The 21,685-nt window shown below is 39.7% G+C and overlaps 2 protein-coding genes across 5 annotated transcripts; both read right to left on the bottom strand.

The window, feature by feature from the left end:
* Nucleotides 1-1,904: 1,904 nt before the first annotated feature.
* Nucleotides 1,905-7,540, bottom strand: LOC111337188 (uncharacterized). Of its 4 annotated transcripts, XM_088730367.1 has the most exons (4): nt 6,762-7,540; nt 6,148-6,201; nt 5,773-5,823; nt 1,905-5,465 (listed from the first exon to the last, which is right to left on the bottom strand). In XM_088730367.1, exons 1-4 carry the CDS (start codon nt 7,453-7,455, stop codon nt 5,398-5,400), a joined length of 867 nt encoding a protein of 288 aa, XP_088586493.1. In that variant the 5' UTR covers nt 7,456-7,540; the 3' UTR covers nt 1,905-5,397. The 4 variants fall into 4 exon arrangements, with proteins under 4 accessions (XP_088586493.1, XP_088586485.1, XP_088586489.1 ...); XM_088730359.1 differs by having other exon boundaries at nt 5,773-6,201; XM_088730363.1 differs by having other exon boundaries at nt 1,905-5,823.
* Nucleotides 7,541-14,478: 6,938 nt separating this feature from the next.
* On the bottom strand, nt 14,479-18,914 carry LOC111337189 (uncharacterized). Its single transcript, XM_022943440.2, has 2 exons — nt 17,038-18,914; nt 14,479-16,075 (listed from the first exon to the last, which is right to left on the bottom strand). Exons 1-2 carry the CDS (start codon nt 17,777-17,779, stop codon nt 15,222-15,224), a joined length of 1,596 nt encoding a protein of 531 aa, XP_022799175.2. The 5' UTR covers nt 17,780-18,914; the 3' UTR covers nt 14,479-15,221.
* Between the last annotated feature and the right edge of the window lie 2,771 nt (nt 18,915-21,685).

The following is a 21,685-nucleotide window of genomic DNA, read 5'->3' as shown; positions in this document are numbered from 1 at the left end:
CTTAAAACTATCCAGACACCTGGGGGCGTTTTCATGAAATGCTCAGTGCTGTTTGTGAAATGAATTAGAACCTGTTTTTTTTTTAAGTGCTCACATTCAACAAAGGAGGTTTCAGTTACCTTTATATCATTTACCATTAAAACTGGAAATAAAGGCGCGTCTATCGCGCTTGATCGACAAATCGTCATTACGGGAGACTTACGTTACTAAATCTAAGATCAGACAAAGGTCACTTGAGTACTTTCCTCTGCTGATTCATTCTGAAAACACAGTAATTCGAAGAAGGGAAGTGGTGTTTGTATGCGGAAGTCAATGCGCATGAGCTTTTCCGATTACCTCTCTTGTCAAGCTAGAAGGCGTAAGAGCCATTCCAAACCGGGAAAGCAGGCAGATAACGTTTCAATCCAGTTGCTTGCTAGGTGATGAGGAGGTCTTCAGGAACCTTTCGATTGACCATTGCAGAACACCAGGCAGAACACTGTGGAACGCTGCCGACTACTTTTGTTGTTTTCAGGGCCGGACTATCTTTCCAAAAGCAAAACTCAAGGACGAGCAAGCAACCCTCTGGTTAAGATTCAGGCCTGTCATGATCACACTAACTTGTCATCGGTTGACTGTTGTTGGGTTAGGGAAAGACAACTCTCAACTCAACTCAACTCCACTCTTTTGACTAATAATCTCCAGTCATTAATGCAGCCTTCAAATAGCAAACGAATACTACCCCCTGTGAATATGCATAGAGGAGATATCGTGACAACTACACAGTCGAACGTACAAAACACGCTCAAAATGCTTCTAAAATTGAATTTGGAGAAGAAACATGGACTAACTTGTACTCAATTATCAGTTTTATATGACTGGTTCCACTCTAAGTGAATGTTCAATACAGTTGGAAGACGACACCCAAGTGATAACATCGTGAGACAAACGATCACATTTCTCTTTATTTACCATGATGAATAACCACAACCTATTTTACGATATAAACCTGAAATAGGCTTCACAGCCCTGGGGTTGATTCGTCAGTCTGAGCATTGCTCAAGTAAGTTCGCACGCTTCACCAACCATCTCACCTTTCTAACAAGGTGCATTATTCAAGAAGCGTGAAGGGCGCGCGAAAATTCGCTGAACTATCATCCATGCGTTTCCACAGGGAACGAATTAGAGTGACGCAGAAGGCTAAAGGAAATACGAAGAAGGAAACAGAATCCGTGGCTCAGAGAATATCATCAAAACTCTAGCGGGACGACGCTTGCAGGATATCAGAACAGATCAGCACCAACAACCAACAGGTCTTCAACACCACAAAAGAAAGACAGCAGCAGAAGCCTAATTGACTAGCAAAGATAAAAGGCACTCTTTTGGACATCGAACAGTTCAAAGCAGGGGAATTGTTTGCAAACTGATACGCCAGTGCGTACTAAAAGACAAAACTGTCTGCGGGAAAACCTACCCAGCATGCAGCAGTGAAAGTTGGTATCACTTATGACAAAATCGAAAAGTAATGAAATTTTCCGTGAAATTTCCTCATCAAACGCTCGAGCGCACGAACAAGAAAGAAAATTACAATTAATCTCAAGTTTTCTCCCTTCACCATAGCAACCAAGCAGGAAGTCGGTTTAAGGTGGCGACGAAGCCATAAAACTAAACGCTTAGAGTTGGCACCCGCCTAACAATGTCATAAAAACCCGCACAACTGCACTATTAGTATGCATTCTCCTGGGTCAGCGCAAAAAGTTTCTTAAAAAGGAAGCACCATAAAAAAAAATACACCAGAGTATTTCAAAACTATTTCTGCTGTTCACGATTTCTGAGTCTGACGACAACGGCCCTGAGAGAGAGAGAAGTCAGTTATAACTTCCATTTCATTGCCACGGTACTAGGGAAATGTTTGTGAGCCAAAGTTTTTTAACATCAGTGTGTTTAATGTGCAGCTTTCAACAGCAATCTTCATATACACGAACCAGCTCGTTACAGTACAGTTACTTTATCACTCTAGCCCAGTAAACTAAATTCTGAACTTGATCATTGGACTAAGGCTACCATTAAAATATTGATTTGGAAAAATAGAAATACTTAGTATAAAACGTAAAATAAATACATGAGCTTACAAAAGAAATACAGTAAAATCCCGCGAGTAAGAACCTAAAAATTAAGAACCTGTTAGCCTAAAATTTGCCATTTATACCCCCTATAAACCATCCTCGGAGACCCAGGGGCTGAGTCGATTTCAAGTTAAGATCAGAAGAGCCCCTGGGGAAATTGTCTTACAAGACTAGTTCCAAACGGTCGCAGTCGTTCTGGCATCTGATTGGTGCCAGAAAATCTTTGTGTTTTTCTGCCCAATCAGAGTGAAGTGTGCTTTGGAGTCCTTTCGTGTGTTTTAATACAGACATATAACAAGAAGCTCTTTTGCTCGCTATGTTTGTTTAGGTCGTGCGACGAAGCTTTGCCCAAGGTAAAAAGTTTCAGTCTCAGCACGCAATGTAAGAGAAATCGATCAGATTGTCCGAGAAAATCTTACCAGTAATTATACTGAATACTTTCGCAGGTATCACAAGAGAACGTGTTAAAAAATGTGCGAAGTTCGTATTAAACATAATGGTTGCATGCATTGATACGTCGCTTTAAACGTTAGATGAGATGTAAGCTTAAATCTCTCTAAATTTTTTGTCTAATTTGCTGTAACTGAAACTTTTCCAATCCCGTGAAGCTATTTTGTTCCACGGGCCACGCAGGTATGTCGAGCAACTGGCGCTTATACAGCTTTCTGTACACGCCAAAATCAAATCTAATCTTCGCCTGAAATAAAAGAAAAACTAAGCGTAGAAACTTTTGTTTATTAGATGTGGGTAGATAACCCTATACTAAGCTGACATTTACAACAAAGCAAGCCCGCCCTTTCCATCCAATATTTCCTTGTCTTTGGTTTTTGTTTTCCCCAATGAAAGCAGCATCTATTCCCAATGATCAAAGGTATTTAACTTGGTCTTCGACAATCGACAAGAGGTGAAATGACAATGACCAAAGGACTAGAAGAGAATCCGTGGCCTTTCGAACTCAATCTAGGCAGCAGTTGAGAGATTAAACTCTTTCCAAACCCCTTTGGTAACTGTTCGAAAACATCTCTCCTTCCCACGATGTTCTCGATAATTATTTTTGTTCAGATTTCAACTAGCTAACCGGAAACACAGCGAAGCTCTCTGTAAGCGCTTGCTAGAGGTCATCCACGAACTTAACGTTCTCTGCAACCTTGGCCATATTGTGAAAGACTTTACAGCTGACAAAGCTAATGTTAGATTTTGTTGCGCAAAGAAAGCTACGTAAGCATAAGCGCCAGTTGCTCGACATACCTGCGTGGCCCGTGCGACGAAATAACTTCACGAGATTGCCAAAGTTTCAGTTACAGCAAATTGTACAAAAAATCTAGAAAGATTTTCGCATCTCGTTTAACGTTTAAAGCGACATATCAACGCCTGCAATCATCGTGTTTTATACGAACCTTGCAAACTTTTAAACACGTTCTCATGTGATACCTGCGAAAGTATTCAGTATAATTTCCGGTGAGATTTTTGCGGACAATCTGATCGATTTCTCTTACATTGTGTGCTGAGAGTGAGACTTTTCATCCAGGGCAAAGCTTCGTCGCACGGCCCAAACAAACATAACGAGCAACAGAGCTTCTTGTTATATGTCCGTATTAAAACACACGAAAAGACTCCAAAGCACACTTCACTCTGATTGGGCAGAAAAACACAAAGATTTTCTGGCACCAATCAGATGCCAGAACGAGTGCGACCGTTTGGAACTAGTCTTGTAAGACAATGTCCCCAGGGACTCTTCTGCTCTTAACTTGAAATCGACTCACAGCCCCCTGGGTTTCCGAGGATGCCTATAAACAAGAACCTATTTAGCCTAAGAAAATTAAAATACGTTCTTATTTTCTAAAATCATATAGTACATTACAGGTACATTGAAATTATTTACTGTAATCATAATTAATTTACAGTTAAAGCTTAGTACAGCTAGGCAAAGCATATAATTAGATGTAAATATACAAATTTATATTATTTCCCTTTTTGAGGGGGGGTGGGGATGGGGTAGGGGTGGTGTGGTGAATAAAATTAAAATATAGGACAATTACCAACTTGTTATGCGGGTGTGTTTTTCTCCAAGAATAAGAACCTGTTTTAAGAACCTAAATAGCCTAAAATTTTGTTAAGTACCATTTATATAATAACCTGTTTAGGCTAACTCCTAAAAATGTAGATTCTTACTTGCGGGTTTTTACTGTATTGCTTTATCATGTCTGTTGCCCCGATACAAAGATTTCTTTATCGTCAACATATCACCAGACAAATGAAAAAATGGAAACTTCAAGAGTCTAGCTTTTGAAGAAAGCTAGCCAAATAATAGTTGAGGGTCATATGTCTATATGACCAATCTTCTGCGTAAAAAGCTACGAAATATATTCTATTCTTGGAACATCGATTTTTCTAGGGAAAAGGGGGAAACCGAGAAGTAAATGCTTTCACCTATACGTCATTCCTACTCTTTTAATCCAAGCTATATGTACCTACATTTTCCCCTCATTGTAAATATTACATCTCTTTCATAATTATTCTGGGCTATTCCAACGGTCAAAACGTATCTCACAGTCTTATCTACATCATTTTTAGAGTTACTGTACTTAGGGTGGATAAAAATTGCTTCCTTATCTTAAATTAACAACTATTCTTAGACTAAATGAATCGATAGTACACTGCGTTTTTGTTTGTTTCCTTGCAAATGAAACAGAACGCCTAGTAAGTTATTTCTTAACAACTTTTAATATAAGATAGCGCTAAGAAATCACGACGTTTCGACCTCTCTGGGGTCATTTTCAAGTGAGTAAGTTTTCCAAATCAGCATAAATATGTTGAAGCAAGTTGAAGACGATAAAATGTGGCTAACGCTAAAATATGTGAAAAAGTGTAAACAATATACAATGGAAGAGAATAAAAGAATAAAAAAATAGAAGAATAAAATAATCGTAGCACGAATTGTTCTAAACAAATTGATTCAATTCGTGCCAAATTATTTGTTTGCTTCAACATATTTATGCTGATTTGGAAAACTTACTCACTTGAAAATGACTTAAGAGAGGTCGAAACGTCGTGACTTCTTAGCGCTATCTTTTATTTCAAAGTCGATTTCTCAGAAACTACTTATTAACTTTTAATATTCAGTTCTTTTCGCATACAAGGTTACCACAGCACCACTTATGCTTTATTTTTCTTTTCTTTTTTTTTTCACTTCAGAGTGATCTCCGTTTTTCATTAATGAATTGCAAACACTACGATTCGTTTTTCTGCAAAGTTTTTGAAATAATAGTCATGATAAGTCCAGTACCATTTTTTAAACTTGCGAAAATTTAACACCGTGTCCAGCAACTTGATTCCGTTTTGGGGGCACTTTCTTTTTCTCTGCCAGATATGTACACATCAATATCAGACAAATCTAAGTTGTCATAGATCTCATTTGCAATCATTCTAAACATTTCTTCAACATTAAGGCCACTTTTTGCACTGGTCTCGATGTGGCTAATGCCAAGCTATTTGGCAGAATTTTCCCCATTTTCTCTAGAGATGACACGTCCTTCCTCCTCTGCTTTATTACCTACTAAAGTTAAACTCACATTATCGGGTGCATACTTTTTAATAAACTTGTGCATTCTGGGAACTCCTTTAATGAAAGAAGACCTATTTGTTACATCATACACAATAACAATACCTTGAACGTTTCGTATGAGCTGTGGAACAATGGATTGACACTTTTCTTGCCCTGCAGTATCAGAAATTTTTAAAGTAAACTCTCGGTCGTGCAGACGGATCGTAGAAATCGCAAATTCCAAGCCAACCGTAGGAACAATTTTATCAAAGAAGCTGTGTTCACGGTATCGTAAAATGAGGGATGACTTTCCTACACCGGACTCTCCGAGAAGAACAACATCAATCTTCGGAGTTTTTCCCCCCTTCGCAATGTGTTCTTTTTGTTTTATCTTTGCAGATTCGCACTGAAACAACTCAATGAGCTCCTCAGCGCCAGGTCTCCTCTCACTGGAATCTTCGATACATTTAAAGACAATCTCCTTAAGTTTATGCTCACCCATCATCCCTATGTCACGCTTACGACGCTCCCTTTCTGGTATTTGTCGACCATCTGCTCAATACAGAGAAAAAATAAGTATAATTTGCTGCACCACTTAAGCTTAAGAAGTCATAGTACTAATGCTTATTTGTTTAGGCACTGCAACTGTCATGAGTAACATAAGACTGCCCACTTCCCGTGCATGTTCCCGGGTTTAAGTTATATTTCTAGATACTATATACGTTGCACCACAGGACGAAAACCAAAAAGAAACAGAAATTTTTTCAACTAATTTTTGTAAAATTGTGACTTTTCACGATCGGGGTCTGCATAATTCTAATTAATAGCCTCTTTTCTTCCATTCAGTGCCATTTCAACAGAAGACCCCGATATGTTTCTTATTTATTTCTTTTTTTAGCATTATACTAAAATAAAGTTTACACCAGACTTAAGACCATTGCCACCTATTTTAAGGTTTTGCTCTCTTTTCAGAATTTAAGTGTCAGTAGTGTGAAGAACTCATGAGCCACGCAAGTATGCATTGCGGACCTGTATTTTCCTTGCCTCACTTGACAGATTACCATAAATATGTCTCTGCTTAGATATGTTGTTTATAAAAGGACAATACGTACCGCTCGCAAAAGGTACACATGGCTGTGGCGAAGGGAGCTTTCCATTTATAACTTCCATCAAAGTGATTCCGAAGGAAAAGATGTCAATCTTGGTGTCATATTCGACTCGGCAGCCTCCAAGCATAGCAAACCTTGGATCATAGCCTGGTACAAACGTTTCTGGTGCAGCATAAACTGGGGTTCCGGGCACAGGAGAACAATACATTTGTTCGCCTTCTGGTAGCATTTTAGCAACACCGACATCAGCAATCTTAGCCTGCCTTTCCTTGGTAAGAAGTACGTTTTTGCTGGCCAAGTCTCGATGAACTATCGGCGGACCTTGTTGATGAAGATACGTGAGACCTTCCGCTACGTCTAGCATAATCGAGACAGTTTCCGAATACGGAATCTTCTCTGGACGACAATTATCAATATGCTTTCTTAAGTCACAATCCAAGAGTTCAGTTATCAGCACTGGAGGTGAAGTATGTGAAATGATAAACTCCAATAACGTAACTACGTTTTTGTGCTGGAGGTTTTGAAGAATTTTGCATTCCGCCTCAAACTGCGCCAAATATTTTTTGTTGCGAGGATTTTTGAAGAGGTTATCGTGAGGGATTTTCACGGCTACTTGCATACCTTTCCACTCGCCTTTGTAAACGCTTCCAAAACTCCCGCTCCCGATAAGTTTCTTCTTCTTAAGGTTTGGTAACATTCTGAACAGAACTGAATTTTGCTCGTAAAACCACCAATTAACTGTTTGTAGTGCCTACATCAAAGCCGGAAGTAATCAAACTTACGCTTCTTAGATGTCTTGTTCCCAAGCTCCTCTCTAACAATGACATCTCCATATAAGGGGTCTGCGTCTCTTTCCCAACGCCCCCACCACCAGGGCCACATAATTTATGCATACATCGTCAGATCATCGAGCATAATTGCAAAATGATTGAACTTCTTGGTAAGTCAAAAAGTAAGTAGTGTTTTTATTTAATGACGGTAACACATTATAGTTAAAAACTAGTGACCTAGAATCCCTCAAAGAAACTGATGCACATTATTCAAAAACGTACAACATTTCGGTTAGAGACCTTCTTCAGTTATTTACCTGAATATAACTTATAACCAGAAGTTGTCCATCCTCGCATTTCTTTTTAACTCTCTACGTTCGCGTTTGCTGTGAGGCTTGGACTGCGAATCTTTACTGACCCTCCTGGCGCGGTGCACCTTTGTTGGTCTGAGAGTTCCACTAACGACTTCTTATATATGTGTATGTGTGTTTGTGTGTGTGTGTGTGCGTGCGTGCGTGTGTGTGCGTGTGTGTCTGTCTTGTGCGTGTGTGAGTGTGTGTGTGTGTATAGACAAAAGAATCAAATAGTATACAGATTTAGCAGAGTACGGTGGCTCTCAAGGGCCATCCACATACAAACATTTTCATGACTTTATCGCGCGATAAGTTTTGCCTTTCTACGCCTTATATTCATAAACAATCTTTCAAATATAGAGCAATAAAGTTCCTCTCATATCTTTAACCCCACTTACTAAGATAGCATAGAAATATAATTTAATTTAATCCAAAGATTACCGTCTCTTGCTCAAAAATCTAGAATGAAAGTCTTTATTTCTTGGAAAATTATAAGGTGTAGGGGTACGTTTTTAAACTATATAAGGTGAAAGATTGTTTATGAATATAAGGCTTAGAAAGCATAGAAATATAATTTAATTTAACCCAAAGATTACCGTCTCTTGCTCAACGTTCGAAACTTGGTCCGCTATCTTGCTATGGATTTGACCACGTGCTAATGGTCGTGGGGCCATGAGAGCTAGTAATAAAATTATCGCGCGATAATATTATCTATCGCGCGATAAGTTGTTCTATCGCGCGATAATAAGTTCTATCGCGCGATATTAAGTTCTATCGCGCGATACAGTGTTCTATCGCGCGATAAGTTGTTATATCGCGCGATAAGTAGTTCTATCGCGCGATAAGTTGTTCTATCGCGCGATAAGTTGTTCTATCGCGCGATAAGTTGTTCTATCGCGCGATAAGTAATTCTATCGCGCGATAAGTTACTATATCGCGCGATAAGTTGTTTCATCGCGCGACAAGTTGTTCTATCTCGCGATAGAACACTCTATCGCGCAATAAGTTGTTATATCGCGCGATAAGTTGTTCTATCGCGCGATAAGTTGTTCTATCGCGCGATAAGTTGTTCTATCGCGCGATAAGTTGTTCTATCGCGCGATAAGTTGTTCTATCGCGCGATAAGTTGTTCTATCGCGCGATAAGTTGTTCTATCGCGCGATAAGTTGTTTTATCGCGCGATAAGTTGTTCTATCGCGCGATAAATTTATCTATCGCGCGATAATGTTGATTGCAATTTTTTTGAATGAATGGACATAGCAAAACTTATCGCTCGATAATGTCATGAAAATTTTTGCAGGTGGATGACCCTTGAGAGCCACCGTAATCGCGCGATAAGTAGTTCTATCGCGCGATAAGTTGTTCTGTCGCTCGATAAGTAGTTCTATCGCGCGATAAGTTGTTCTATCGCGCGATAAGTTGTTCTATCGCGCGATAAGTTGTTCTATCGCGTGATAAGTTGTTCTATCGCGTGATAAGTTGTTCTATCGCGCGATAAGTTGTTCTATCGCGCGATACAGTGTTCTATCGCGCGATGAGTTGTTCTATCGCGCGATAAGTTGTTCTCTCGCGCGATAAGTAGTTCTATCGCGCGATAAGTTGTTCTATCGCGCGATAAGTTGTTCTATCGCGCCAATAAGTAGTTCTATCGCGCGATAAGTTGTTATATCGCGCAATAAGTAGTTCTATCGCACGATAAGTTGTTTTATCGCGCGATAAGTTGTTCTATCGCGCGATAGAACACTATCGCGCAATAAGTTTTCATATCGCGCGATAAGTAGTTCTATCGCGCGATAAGTTGTTCTATCGCGCGATAAATTTATCTATCGCACGATAATGTTGATTGCAAATTTTTTGAATGAATGGACTTAGCAAAACTTATCGCGCGATAATGTCATGAAAATTTTTGTAGGTGGATGGCCCTTGAGAGCCACCGTAATCGCGCGATAAGTAGTTCTATCGCGCGATAAGTTGTTCTATCGCGCGATAAGTTGTTCTATCGCGCGATAAGTTGTTCTATCGCGCGATAATTAGTTCTATCGCGCGATAAGTTGTTCTATCGCGCGATAAGTTGTTCTATCGCCCGATAAGTTTATCTATCTCGCGATAATGTTGATTGCAAATTTTTTTGAATGAATGGACTTTGCAAAACTTATCGCGCGATAAAGTCATGAAAATTTTTGTAGGTGGATGGCCCTTGAGAGCCACCGCAGCAAAGCTTGAAAGCGGGGCTCCAGTTAGCTTATTTTTCAAGCCTTCATTTAATTAAAAATCTTTAGCACCGCCTACGTCGAAGGAATTATTCAAGGGGATGAAGGGCCAGTTCGGGTGGGGGAGGGGAGGGGGAGGGGGAGATTGACAGGGCATGGAGCCTACTGTAGGGGAACTGTAAGGGCAATTTGCAAAGCGACAACACGCATGTTAGTCAGCGGTATTTTCAATTCGCTAAAGAACTTCGTCGACGTTCCTGATATTTTGAACGGATTTTTTCGGAAGTTAGGGAATGTTTTCTTCTTCAGATGTAGTCTATGATTTTGCTATCAGTTCAAATGGTATTCTGTTAAGCTTTAGGGATAATTCTGGTCTCACAAAATGAGCCAAATTGAAAGAAACGACGGTAAACGACTTTGAGTTGAGATATCACCGGTCGATGGAAGGGTATACACAAGAGAAAAGTGAGTCAGTGAAATAATACGCCGAATATCTTCTTTTGATGTCGCCAAATATGACTGCTTGCCCCACCGATTTTGCTCTGATGTGTCAACCTCCTCTGGTAAGCGTATAAATTAAAAAGAAAGTTACTTTCAACTCCACGTGAAACCTGCTAATTTGTAACTTTTTCGACTCAGTACGTATTCACTTTTCATGGTCCTCTGGCTGGAAATGCACAGCTTCTTTTTGAGATTTTCTTCTTCTTAATTCGGCAAGCTCTGCTGTAACTGAAAATAAAGCGGATGTCTTGAACCAACTCTCCATAATCTTGGCAACGCTAGCTACTGAAATACGAAATTTATCTAGCATGTCTCTTTCGCTGCTCAGTGAAAGTTTGAATCAACGAAGACAAGCTAGAACTAGAGTATCATATTTCAAACTTAGATGGAGAGAGACTTAGGATTCGAAAGTAAAAAGATATTTGTAGAAACCTACATGTGTATAAAAAATACCTGAAATCCATTTGCAAATTACAGAAATAAATTCTAAACATCAGTCAAGTCGTAGCTTTATTTGTAAACTTTGGTTGATGTTGTTATTGGACACATTTAAGAGGTTGAAGTTTTATATGGTGGACTCATGTCCGCAAATAAATGAGTTCACTGGAAGGTGGAGTTGTGGCATCATTTTAACATGGAACACAACTTTTGATTTCATTGATCTGAATATATTGTTAAATTTGACCCTCAACTAAGACTTTCACTGGTTCACCATGATATTTTATCATCAAACTACATGAAAATGCTTAGGTTTTGTTACAGTTGATCAACTCAGTCCTGCAACAACTCAGGTCATACGTTGAATGCACAGTTTTGCCTTCCATTTTTTCACTCATGTGGTAACAAACTTGCAAATATTTGTAATATATTTCAACCCAACCATTTTCTACAACTTGTAAACACCATAATGAAATAACTAAACTATGTTGGGAAATGGAAATGGCCATGTATGAAATGCCATGTTCAGATAAGCTAATAGGATTGAGGAAGGTGTACATAGGAATAGGCTTGGCTGTTTGTGTCATTAATATGCTTCTTGCCTGGGGTGGGTCAAGGGGGGTTCGGAGAATTGTTCCCCTTCTAAGGGGTTCAAGATTTTGAAAATTAGGTCTTTGGAAACATGATTTCCAGCGTTCTGATTGAAAATTTAGGGGGTTCGACCGAATCACCTGAACCATCCCTGGATCCGCCCCAGCTTGCTCCTGTTGCTGACTTTATGATGAAGTTAGGCTGTCAGGGCAAGACACTGAGTCTTATTAGGCCAGCAGATTTAGAGAAGTATTTTTGGGGCAAGTGACTTTTTTGAGCGTGGAAACTATCATTGTGAAAAGCCATACTTGTGCTAGGTTGCTCACTCTTATTCTTGTAAACTAGTTTTAGGAAGGACACTATTTTATTACATAAAATTTGATGTATAGGCTGAGCACAAAACCTTAATTTGACTATCCCTCTATAGCCATATATACATAATAAACTGTTACAAGGGTCAGGGAAAGGACTGATATGCCATACATGTACATCTGCAGGATTTCCTGTAATAATATTAAAGTTGTAAAAATACCGGTTGACAACTGATACTAGGAGATCTACAATTATTCAAAAGAATGTAAATTTAGCTTAAAGAATTAAGATTCAGTAATAAACTAGATTCTTCGAAAAAGAACTGTGTACTAATAAAAAAAATTAGCCAAGTTTTTCTTACAACACTTGAGTGCACCCGGTACATGGTAAAGTCATTCAAAGTAGTTACAATCCTGGTTTTAAAGTTGGAAACACATATGTACGTGGATATTTCCTATAAACCTGCATGTAGTTTAAACCTGCCACGTCTTCAACACTGATGCACAACTCCAAAGGATAACAAATATATGTATAAATAGATAAAAGGATCCAATATAAGTTAAAAATTCTCAGAGTGTGAAAATATCAATAGATAATGAATAATGATTAATTATAAAACTTTAAACTTTAAGATAAAGTTATGTAAGCTCTTATGATTTTCTTAAGTCTATTTTCTTCGATGGAGTCTTCCTAAATGATGATGTGCATGTGGCACTTAAATTGCGAGTTTTTAAATCAATGCAATTCCATAGCTATGAACAGGTAACACTAGAAGTTCTGCCACCTTCTGTCTTCCGTTTCTTTGATGCCGGGGCACATCAGGTTTATGCTTGAATATCTTGAAGATCTTCTTTGAATGTCACTGTTCAGTTTATGAACGCCCTTGAAGTGTTGTGCAATAAGATGTAGCAGACGTTTATAAAGGCCCGTTTCATTGGTTTCAACATTTGACCAACATTCGTTCAACAAAAGTTGAACGGATCTTGGGCACACGTTGGACGCAAAACCAAAGTTGTGCAGAGGCCTTACAAAGGAAAAGTTGAATCCGGCGATGCTGAATAAAAGTTGAAACCAATTTAAACTTTATTCAACATGTTTTCAACAAACTTTCAACATTTTTTACGTTTTCAACAATGTTGGACGACCTGTTCAAATACACCGAACATTTGGTTCAACAGAGTGATGAATGCGTGTTGAGGCAAATGTTGAAAACGTTTAAACGGGCCTTTAGCTGAGACAGCTTTGGAAATCTTCGCTTCTCATAAAAGAGTTCCACTAAGGAAGCTTGTGGTGCGTCGAGAATAATCCAGTCTGCCCTCTTTTGCAAGCGCCATAGTGAAATATTCCTTTCTAGACTTTATCCACACAAAACTTACGTAAGATGACGTAATTGGTTTGATGACAGCATTATAATAAGGGGAAGGCACCACTTTATCTTTAGCAATCCGTCGAGATATCATAATGTACTGCAAAATTTGTTGATGTGTACCTTGAAACTGATGTCGTAGTCTATTTCAAGACCAAAAAGTTTTGCAGAACTTACATGCACCAAAATGTGTCCCTTGGCTGTCTTCAGACTAAGTGGTTTGTCATTGTTCTCAGCGGGCCTATCACTGAGTTGAGCGCTTTTCAGTCACAAGCAGTGATTTGGTTTTTGACTCATCTATTGGCAATCTGTTATTTATTGCTTAATCTTTGACACCTGCCAGGGAATTCTTAAGAGAGCCCTTAGGCTTTTTAATTGAGTTGAAACTGGACGAGGGTATCAGTGTACTATCATCAGCGTACAACTCAACCAATATATCAGTTGAACCCAAGTGAAGTGGGAAATGGTTGATAAATAATATAAATACAAAGGAGACCGATTCTATTGCCCTGTGAAACACCCTGTGGAAAGGGCAGAGTCTTAAGGTAAGGTAAATTTTATTGTGACACAACAAAAAATCCTCCGATTACCCTCCCCCCATTGGCATTAAATAATGACCAATCCCTTAGATAAGATAAACGGCTCTCTTCGGTTCATTGAAAAGTCTCCGGCGTTGAAAAGCAGGGGAATTTTTGGCAAATGTGAACTTGATGATTAAGAGGAACAAAGATCTGACGCCAGCGTGTGCAGATAGACAAAACTTTCCGCGGGGAAACTTACGGCAAAAGATGCAGCAGTAAATGTTGATATCTCCTAGCATTTTTCTGTAGTAACTGTAGTAAAATCGTAATTTAAATAAATTTTTCTTTGAATTTTTCTCATTTGACGTTCGTGCGAACGAACAAGTTCTCTCCGTTCACAGGCAACACTCGAGATCGAGATCATTCTCTTGTCTGTATGAAATGGGTTAAAGATAGTGACGAGACTATGAAATCGAAAGGGTTCGGAAGTTAGTAACCGCCCGACTGCCTTATAAAAACCTGCTTGACTGCGGGTCGAGCGCAAACGTTTTTTAAAAAGGGAGCTCTCTAACGAAAAAAATCATTCCGTAACATTTTTGGTCACCACGGTCTAACCCATGGTGAGAAGTCTCATAACTTCAATCATTTTAATTCAAAATACCCAACAAGAAAATTTATTAATGTTACCAATAAAAATACAGGCTAACAATCCCTACATGCTAAGTAGCGAAGCCAATCGCGGCGGGAGGGAATCAAACATTAAAATAAATTATTCAATAACAAATTTGACTGAACAGAGAATATGACTTGGAGAGCATGCGCATGCCGATAGAGCATGCCGATATACACGAACAATGAAAACCAGTACGATGTTATAGTTAAGCCAATTTGGTGTTACATCTTACAACTGGACTAAAATTACACGCGACAAAAAAACAACAACAGCAAATGTAACTAAAAACATTTTCTCAATTTATCTCTTGAAGTATGGACTTCATCATAAGAATCCTCTCGCATCAAAATGTTCAGCAGCTGTCTGTGCTGAATACTCTTGAATTTATACTTTGTAGAACGAAGACAGATGGGAATACTATTCCAGATCCTTACACCCAATCTTGAAAAAGAATTTTTCATATAATCCGGTTCTCGAATGTTTAAACCCCTATCAATCTACTGACTAAAAGCGGAAGCTTTCACGATATCAGTCATTGTCAGGTTTAGAAAACACATCATACATGTAAGGCAATTTATCCGAGAAAACGGAAGAATATTTGTTTATTACATTGTAAAAGCTTGCTTTACAATTTCCAACAACTATGGTTTTATTAGCCGCCTTGTATACAGTTATTTCAATCTTGCGAATCGGTTTTGGCTCTAAAAGTTCCTTCGAACCGGCTCCATCTAGAACTTACAGCAGTCACCAATCCTTTCTAAAATGCTCCTTCCACGTGGGGGATCATTACTGACTGTGAACGGGATTGTATCTCTTCTTTCATCTGAGATATAGATCTCAATATCAGATAATTCCAAATAATCATAGATATTTTTTGCAATCATTTCAAACACTTTTTGAACATTTTTTCCACTTTTTGCACTAGTTTCGGTGAAGGGAATTCCACAACTTTGAGCAAAGCGTTCGCCCTCCTTAGTAGGGATAACAAGTTTACTCGGCTCGTTTTCGGTCAAATCTCCCTTATTGCCCACTGAAATCAAACTAGGAATATCTGGTCTGTTCTCATGAATCCATTGCAACGTTTCGGGAATGCCCTCCATGAGAGAGGAAGGGTCTTCTACGTCGTAAACAAGGAGGATACCCTGAGATCGCCGAATAGATGCCGGAGTAATAGAATGGTTGAATCGTTCTTGTCCAGCAGTATCTGCAATGATCAATTTAAAGTCTTTACCGTGGACGTTGATAACAACGTGTTGGTAACCACTACCACATGTGGGAGCTACATTCTCATCGAACTTGTGGTTTACAAATTGTGATATAAGACATGTCTTTCCTACACCCGATTGCCCTAAAACTGCAACTTCAATCATTGGGATTTCCCCTCGAGCTCTGTTGTTTGCAATCATTTCCTTATGTTTGATTTTTGAAGATTCGCGTCGAAGCATTTCAGTGAGCTCCTCAGCGCTTGGTCGCCTGTCAGTAGAGTCCTCGATACAGTGAAAGACAATTTCCTTCAGCTGATGTTCACCCATCAACTCGATGTCACATTTACGGCGATCTTTTACTGGGATCTGCACACCATCTTTAAACAAGTAATAAAAATTAACGAAAAATTTTCTCGTCACGGGCTAAATAAGTTGAAATTATAAATAAACACGAAAGGTCAGGCTCAAGAAAAAGCTAACATACCACTCACACTCATGGTTCGGTAGGGGGAAAATTAATCGCTCGTTAATCTACCAACATGCGTAATTCAGATATCTGTCTTGCTCCTAGCGTGACATCACGGATGACAAATAAAAAGAGAGGAGCCTGGGAACGAGATTTCTTGATAATAATAATAATTTAATATCTATATTGCGCAAATTAACATGTGGATATGATCAAATGCGCATCACAACACTTTTCGAGGGACTTTGGCCGGACTGTATCAGCAGTTTACAAACAATCGAAGGAAACGCCCCCTCTCCCAAGTTCCACAAACAATCGCCCAGTTTACAAACAATCGAAGGAAATGCCCCCTCTCCCAAGTTCCCAATAAACAGGCCAGACCACATCACAGTAATCTCGTGAGTGGGTTCTTTAACGTCCCCTGCCTAGCCAAATTAACTAATTAATAGATGCAGGAGACGGGACCTACGGTTTATTCGCCCTTATCCGAGAAGACTAGAGTGTCTACCCATTTCTTGATATTATAGAAAGGTAGCGCATTCTCCTCAGTTATTTTAAGACCTTGAGTGTTGGTCCGACCGGGACTCGAACCATCGACCTCGACCTCCCACACAACAATCCAGTGCTCTAACCAATTGAGCTAACCGGGAGGCGATTTCTTCTGATGGCCGAGCCCAAAACTTTAAAGTATGTTTCGAGGTCTTAGATAAGAACAGTTCTTCTTAGAGAAAGAATGAAAACCAAACATTCTGAGATTAATCCTGGGTGCATTTTAAACATTCGACCTCGATGATATGTCTACACGTACACCGAGATAACTGTACATTGCATACACACATTACCTAATATGGCTTATAAAATTTCGAAACGCACCGCTCGTAAATGGCTGATCACCTGGCTGTGGACTAGGTGATTTTCCATTGATAACCTCCATCAAAGTGATTCCGAAGGAAAAGATGTCAATCTTAGTGTCATACTCGACTCGCCTAGTCGTGGGAAACCTTGCATCGTAGTCTGGGTAAAACGTTTCTGGTGCGGCATAAGCTGGCGTTCCGGGCACAGGAGAACAATAAATTTGTTTGCCTTCTGGATGCATTTTAGCAAGACCAACATCAGCAATCTTTGCCTGCCTTCCCTTGGTAAGAAGAATGTTTTTGCTGGCCAAGTCTCGATGAAGTATCGGTGGATTTTGCTGATGGAGATACCCGAGACCTTCCGCTACGTCTAGCATAATCGAGACAGTTTCTGAATATGGAATCTTCCCTGGATGACAATTACGAATATACTTTCCTAAGTCACAATCCAAGAGTTCAGTTATCAGCATTGGCGGTGAAGAATGTGAAATGAAAAATTCTAGTAACATAACCACGTTTTTGTGCTGGAGGTTTTGAAGAATTTCACATTCCGCCTGAAACTGCACCATATATTTGTTGTTGCCGCGACGTTCTCTGAAGTAACGTTCATGACGGATTTTCACTGCCACTGGCTTACCATTCAACGTGGCTTTGTAAACGCTTCCAAAACTCCCACCTCCGATGAGTTCTTTCCGTTTAAGATCTGGTAACATTCTGCAACAGAGCTGAATTTCATCCGCTCCATCACAACTGAGATACATCGAGGCCGGAAGTTATATGAACCAGGTGATCTGTGACTTCATTGCGGGGGCCTGGGGAAAGAAATTTTGATGCTGTATCCCATAAACCAACGCGCGCACTAATTCAATCTGTGTGGTGGCCGGTCGTACACCATCACAGGCAGCCCAAGCTCACTACGAGAAAAGCGGACGTGACTCTTACCGTGTTGCGTAACGTTTTATATTTATAAAGGTTTGTATGGGATGTTATCGGTTTGCCTTAAAAGAGAGAAAAAAATGTCTTGTTTTGAAATATAATGGGCTCACTTTATTGCCTTGTTGTTTTCTTTGTTGATTCCGAACGTCTCAGGCCATTTTGAAGCGTTTTCGGCGAGTTAGCGCTATGTTGGTGTTCAACTGCTAAAAGACAGACAAGGCCGGAAACCTATTTTAGAAGCGTCCGTCGCCCGAAGCGAATAATTCCGCCAAAAAATTTCCACCAGTCTCGATTCCTCCAGAAAATCAAAGCAGAGATGTTGCAGTTCCATTTTCCATTCACTCGATTCACAATTCCTCCCCCAGATCTTTCACTAGCGATACTTTTATCTCCAGATCGATAGGCTTTCCCATTTCGAATTTGGCTGGTTGAAACGACCACTGTCCCTTCGCCGATCGCACAGTATGTTGGGTAACAAAAATAAGCCCGGCGAGGGTAGCCAGCGGCCTGCAGTCCAAAAACAAACCCGTTAGCTCCCCTGGAATTTCGCCGCAGGTTTCGTTCATAGCTTGACACTCAGGAACGTGCACATGGCGATCGATCTCGGGTTTCCACTGAGATATTTAAATTAGTAAACACATTTTCATTCGATGTTGATTGGTCGATCAAAACAATGCGGTCTTGACAAAACCTCTCGAGGGGACCAGGGGAGCTAACGGGTTTGTTTTTGGACTGCAGGCCGCTGGCTACCCTCGCCGGGCTTATTTTTGTTACCCAACATACTGTGCGATCGGCGAAGGGACAGTGGTCGTTTCAACCAGCCAAATTCGAAATGGGAAAGCCTATCGATCTGGAGATAAAAGTATCGCTAGTGAAAGATCTGGGGGAGGAATTGTGAATCGAGTGAATGGAAAATGGAACTGCAACATCTCTGCTTTGATTTTCTGGAGGAATCGAGACTGGTGGAAATTTTTTGGCGGAATTATTCGCTTCGGGCGACGGACGCTTCTAAAATAGGTTTCCGGTCTTGTCTTTCTTTTAGCAGTTGAACACCAACATAGCGCTAACTCGCCGAAAACGCTTCAAAATGGCCTGAGACGTTCGGAATCAACAAAGAAAACAACAAGGCAATAAAGTGAGCCCATTATATTTCAAAACAAGACATTTTTTTCTCTCTTTTAAGGCAAACCGATAACATCCCATACAAACCTTTATAAATATAAAACGTTACGCAACACGGTAAGAGTCACGTCCGCTTTTCTCGTAGTGAGCTTGGGCTGCCTGTGACACCATGCGGGAAAGTTTGCGAGAAAGTAATGTCCTGAAAGACAGCTATTGTTCTGAAAGGTGAAAATTTTACTTACTTGGATGGCTTCTGTGAGTCCAATGCTGGGATAGTATTCTCGACTCAGCGCTCGATTCTTTCCCGCAGAAGACTGTTTTAAAAATTTCATTTCCATCAGGGAGTATATAATTTTTGACGACGTACTCAGTTTTATTGTGCGATGGTAATGTGCTTAAGAGACGTACCCGGCTCTGACGAGAGTCGGATCTTTCAAGACCGGATACCTTTCCTCGGGATTTCCATGGACGTTCGAGCTTGGTTGGTAAGTTGCCTGAAGGCCTCCATCGGCTGCTCGCTTCAAGGATGGAATTTTTTGTAGCAGCTCTTTCAACTGGCTCAATTTAGGCTCATTTTGACGCATCAATCCCACCGCAATCCGGTATGGTGGTTTTTCACCTGCCAGGATACATTCCTCCGTCCATTTGCCACTCGATTTCTGGTTGACTTCTGCTTCAATAATACAACTCTGCCTTCGAACCTTCCTCTCCAACTTTGGTAATGACATGACATCTAAACTCAAGGAATCTTTGGTCATGAAGATGAACAGAAATGAAATGAACAGACTTGCAGAGTTGTGTAGCATCCAACTACTTTTTTAAACTGTAAAAATTCCAGATATCATTGTGGTATACAGTATCAGTTGGGTTATATACTATACCCAATTTATGTAAAATATAGATTATAATTTTACAGGAATTTTAGTGAAAGGGTGCAAACTTGTGTTAGGCATACACGTTATTTCCTAATTTTAAAAGGACTTCGATAATTTTTGAACATGTTGCTTTACACATATTGTTTTTGTTATTCTTATTGTGTAGTTCCAGTAACTAGCCATTACCCCCCCCCCCCCTCCACAGAAGGCAAATGAAAATTCCTGGGGGTCTCATTCTCAAATACCAAAACCTATAAAAAAAATACTTGGAGATTTTTCAGAATTTCCGGAGGGTGGGGGTGCTTATAAAAAATTCCTTCCATAGGGGAGATATCAAATTTTACGGAGCTACACATTTTGTAGAAATATCCATAATCACCCTACAGACCCCTACCTCTATTGTGGCAAGGAAAGTAAAGCTAAAGACAACTTCCCGGTGCCTAAGTGTGTTAAACCAAAAAAAACTTTTTGTGGATGAGATATAGATATTTCCTGGCACAATACAATCACTGTTGATGTGAACTAGTTTGAAAAAGGCACATTTTAGCTGCTGCAATTTTTGCCATTTGCAAACAGTGTTTCAGGTGACCGAAACCCAAGGTGAGCAGTACCAGGGTAGTACTCCAAAAAGGCTGTACCATTCAAATTTTTATGCCCAGTGTTCCCAAGATTTTGTTTTGCAAACTCTCTGTGCTTTTCTTAAGTGGGGGCTTTTCCCCATAGCTCATTCTCCAATTTTTTTTTGGCAACTCTCTGCATCTAAAACTGTCCAAACTGGTTCTGGACAGATGATCTTCATGTCACCCAGTTGGGTCTGGGGCTTCTGGAATTGGATAAGTAGATTTGGCAGATGAACTGCCAGTAGATAACCTCCTTTCCTTACCATCCCCACAAGTGTGTCTTAGACTAATAATTTTTATTTCTTGCCCAGTCAGTGTATGTTTAATTGTTTTTAGCTCTTGAAGCTGTTTGTAAACAGCATGACCACATTTCTTTTGTTGTCTCATAGTCATCATTCCCCAACCAAAGGGCAACAGTCAAAACTGTGCTAAGTAAATTGTAAGGCTCAACTAGTTTCACTCTTACACTGGTTTCTGCAGTAAAATGATGAGACCATTTAAGCCATGGAAAACCATCTTTGTAATCCAATAGAATCAGATAATTGTTGGGTGTGTTTATTACACTCTGAGTTCCAGGTTGGGCAAGAAACAATGAAATGTACTTTTCAATGTCAACATGGCCTACAATTACTTCTCCAAATTCATTAAATTCTAGACTAATTTGTTTCAGTAATTCTTGGCAGGTGTCATTCAGATTACCAACAATCTCATCTTTACTTAAAATTGGATTGATGCCAATGGCCACTTCCAATTTTTTCCCCACTTGTTTCTTAGTGCATCTTGTGTTTCCCTTTGTCCAATCACAAGGGACCTGACAATTCCACAAGAAAATTCCAAAAATGCCGAGTGCTGTTTTTTAAAAACCCAAGGCATAACAACATCCTTGAAAAAAGAACCATTGTCAATTTCAAGGAGCCAGTTGCAAGAATTAGGTTTGTTCTTTTGAACTATTTCAGTGAACACTTGCCTCTGGTTATAGAAACCAGTGCTTGGTGAGGGCTCTGGACAAAACAGTGCTTAAAGTTCTGGGTAGTGCAGGAAAAGTTCATCTCTGACCTTGCATAATTTGCTGTGAAATCATGATTTCCATCAGTTCCTTGCAGTAAAAAGTCCA

Source organism: Stylophora pistillata, chromosome 1 (assembly GCF_964205215.1).
Source record: "Stylophora pistillata chromosome 1, jaStyPist1.2, whole genome shotgun sequence".
Taxonomy (NCBI): Eukaryota; Metazoa; Cnidaria; class Anthozoa; order Scleractinia; family Pocilloporidae; genus Stylophora; species Stylophora pistillata.
The sequence above is the reverse complement of the archived record's forward strand: the minus strand, read 5'-3'. Positions and strand labels throughout refer to the sequence as shown.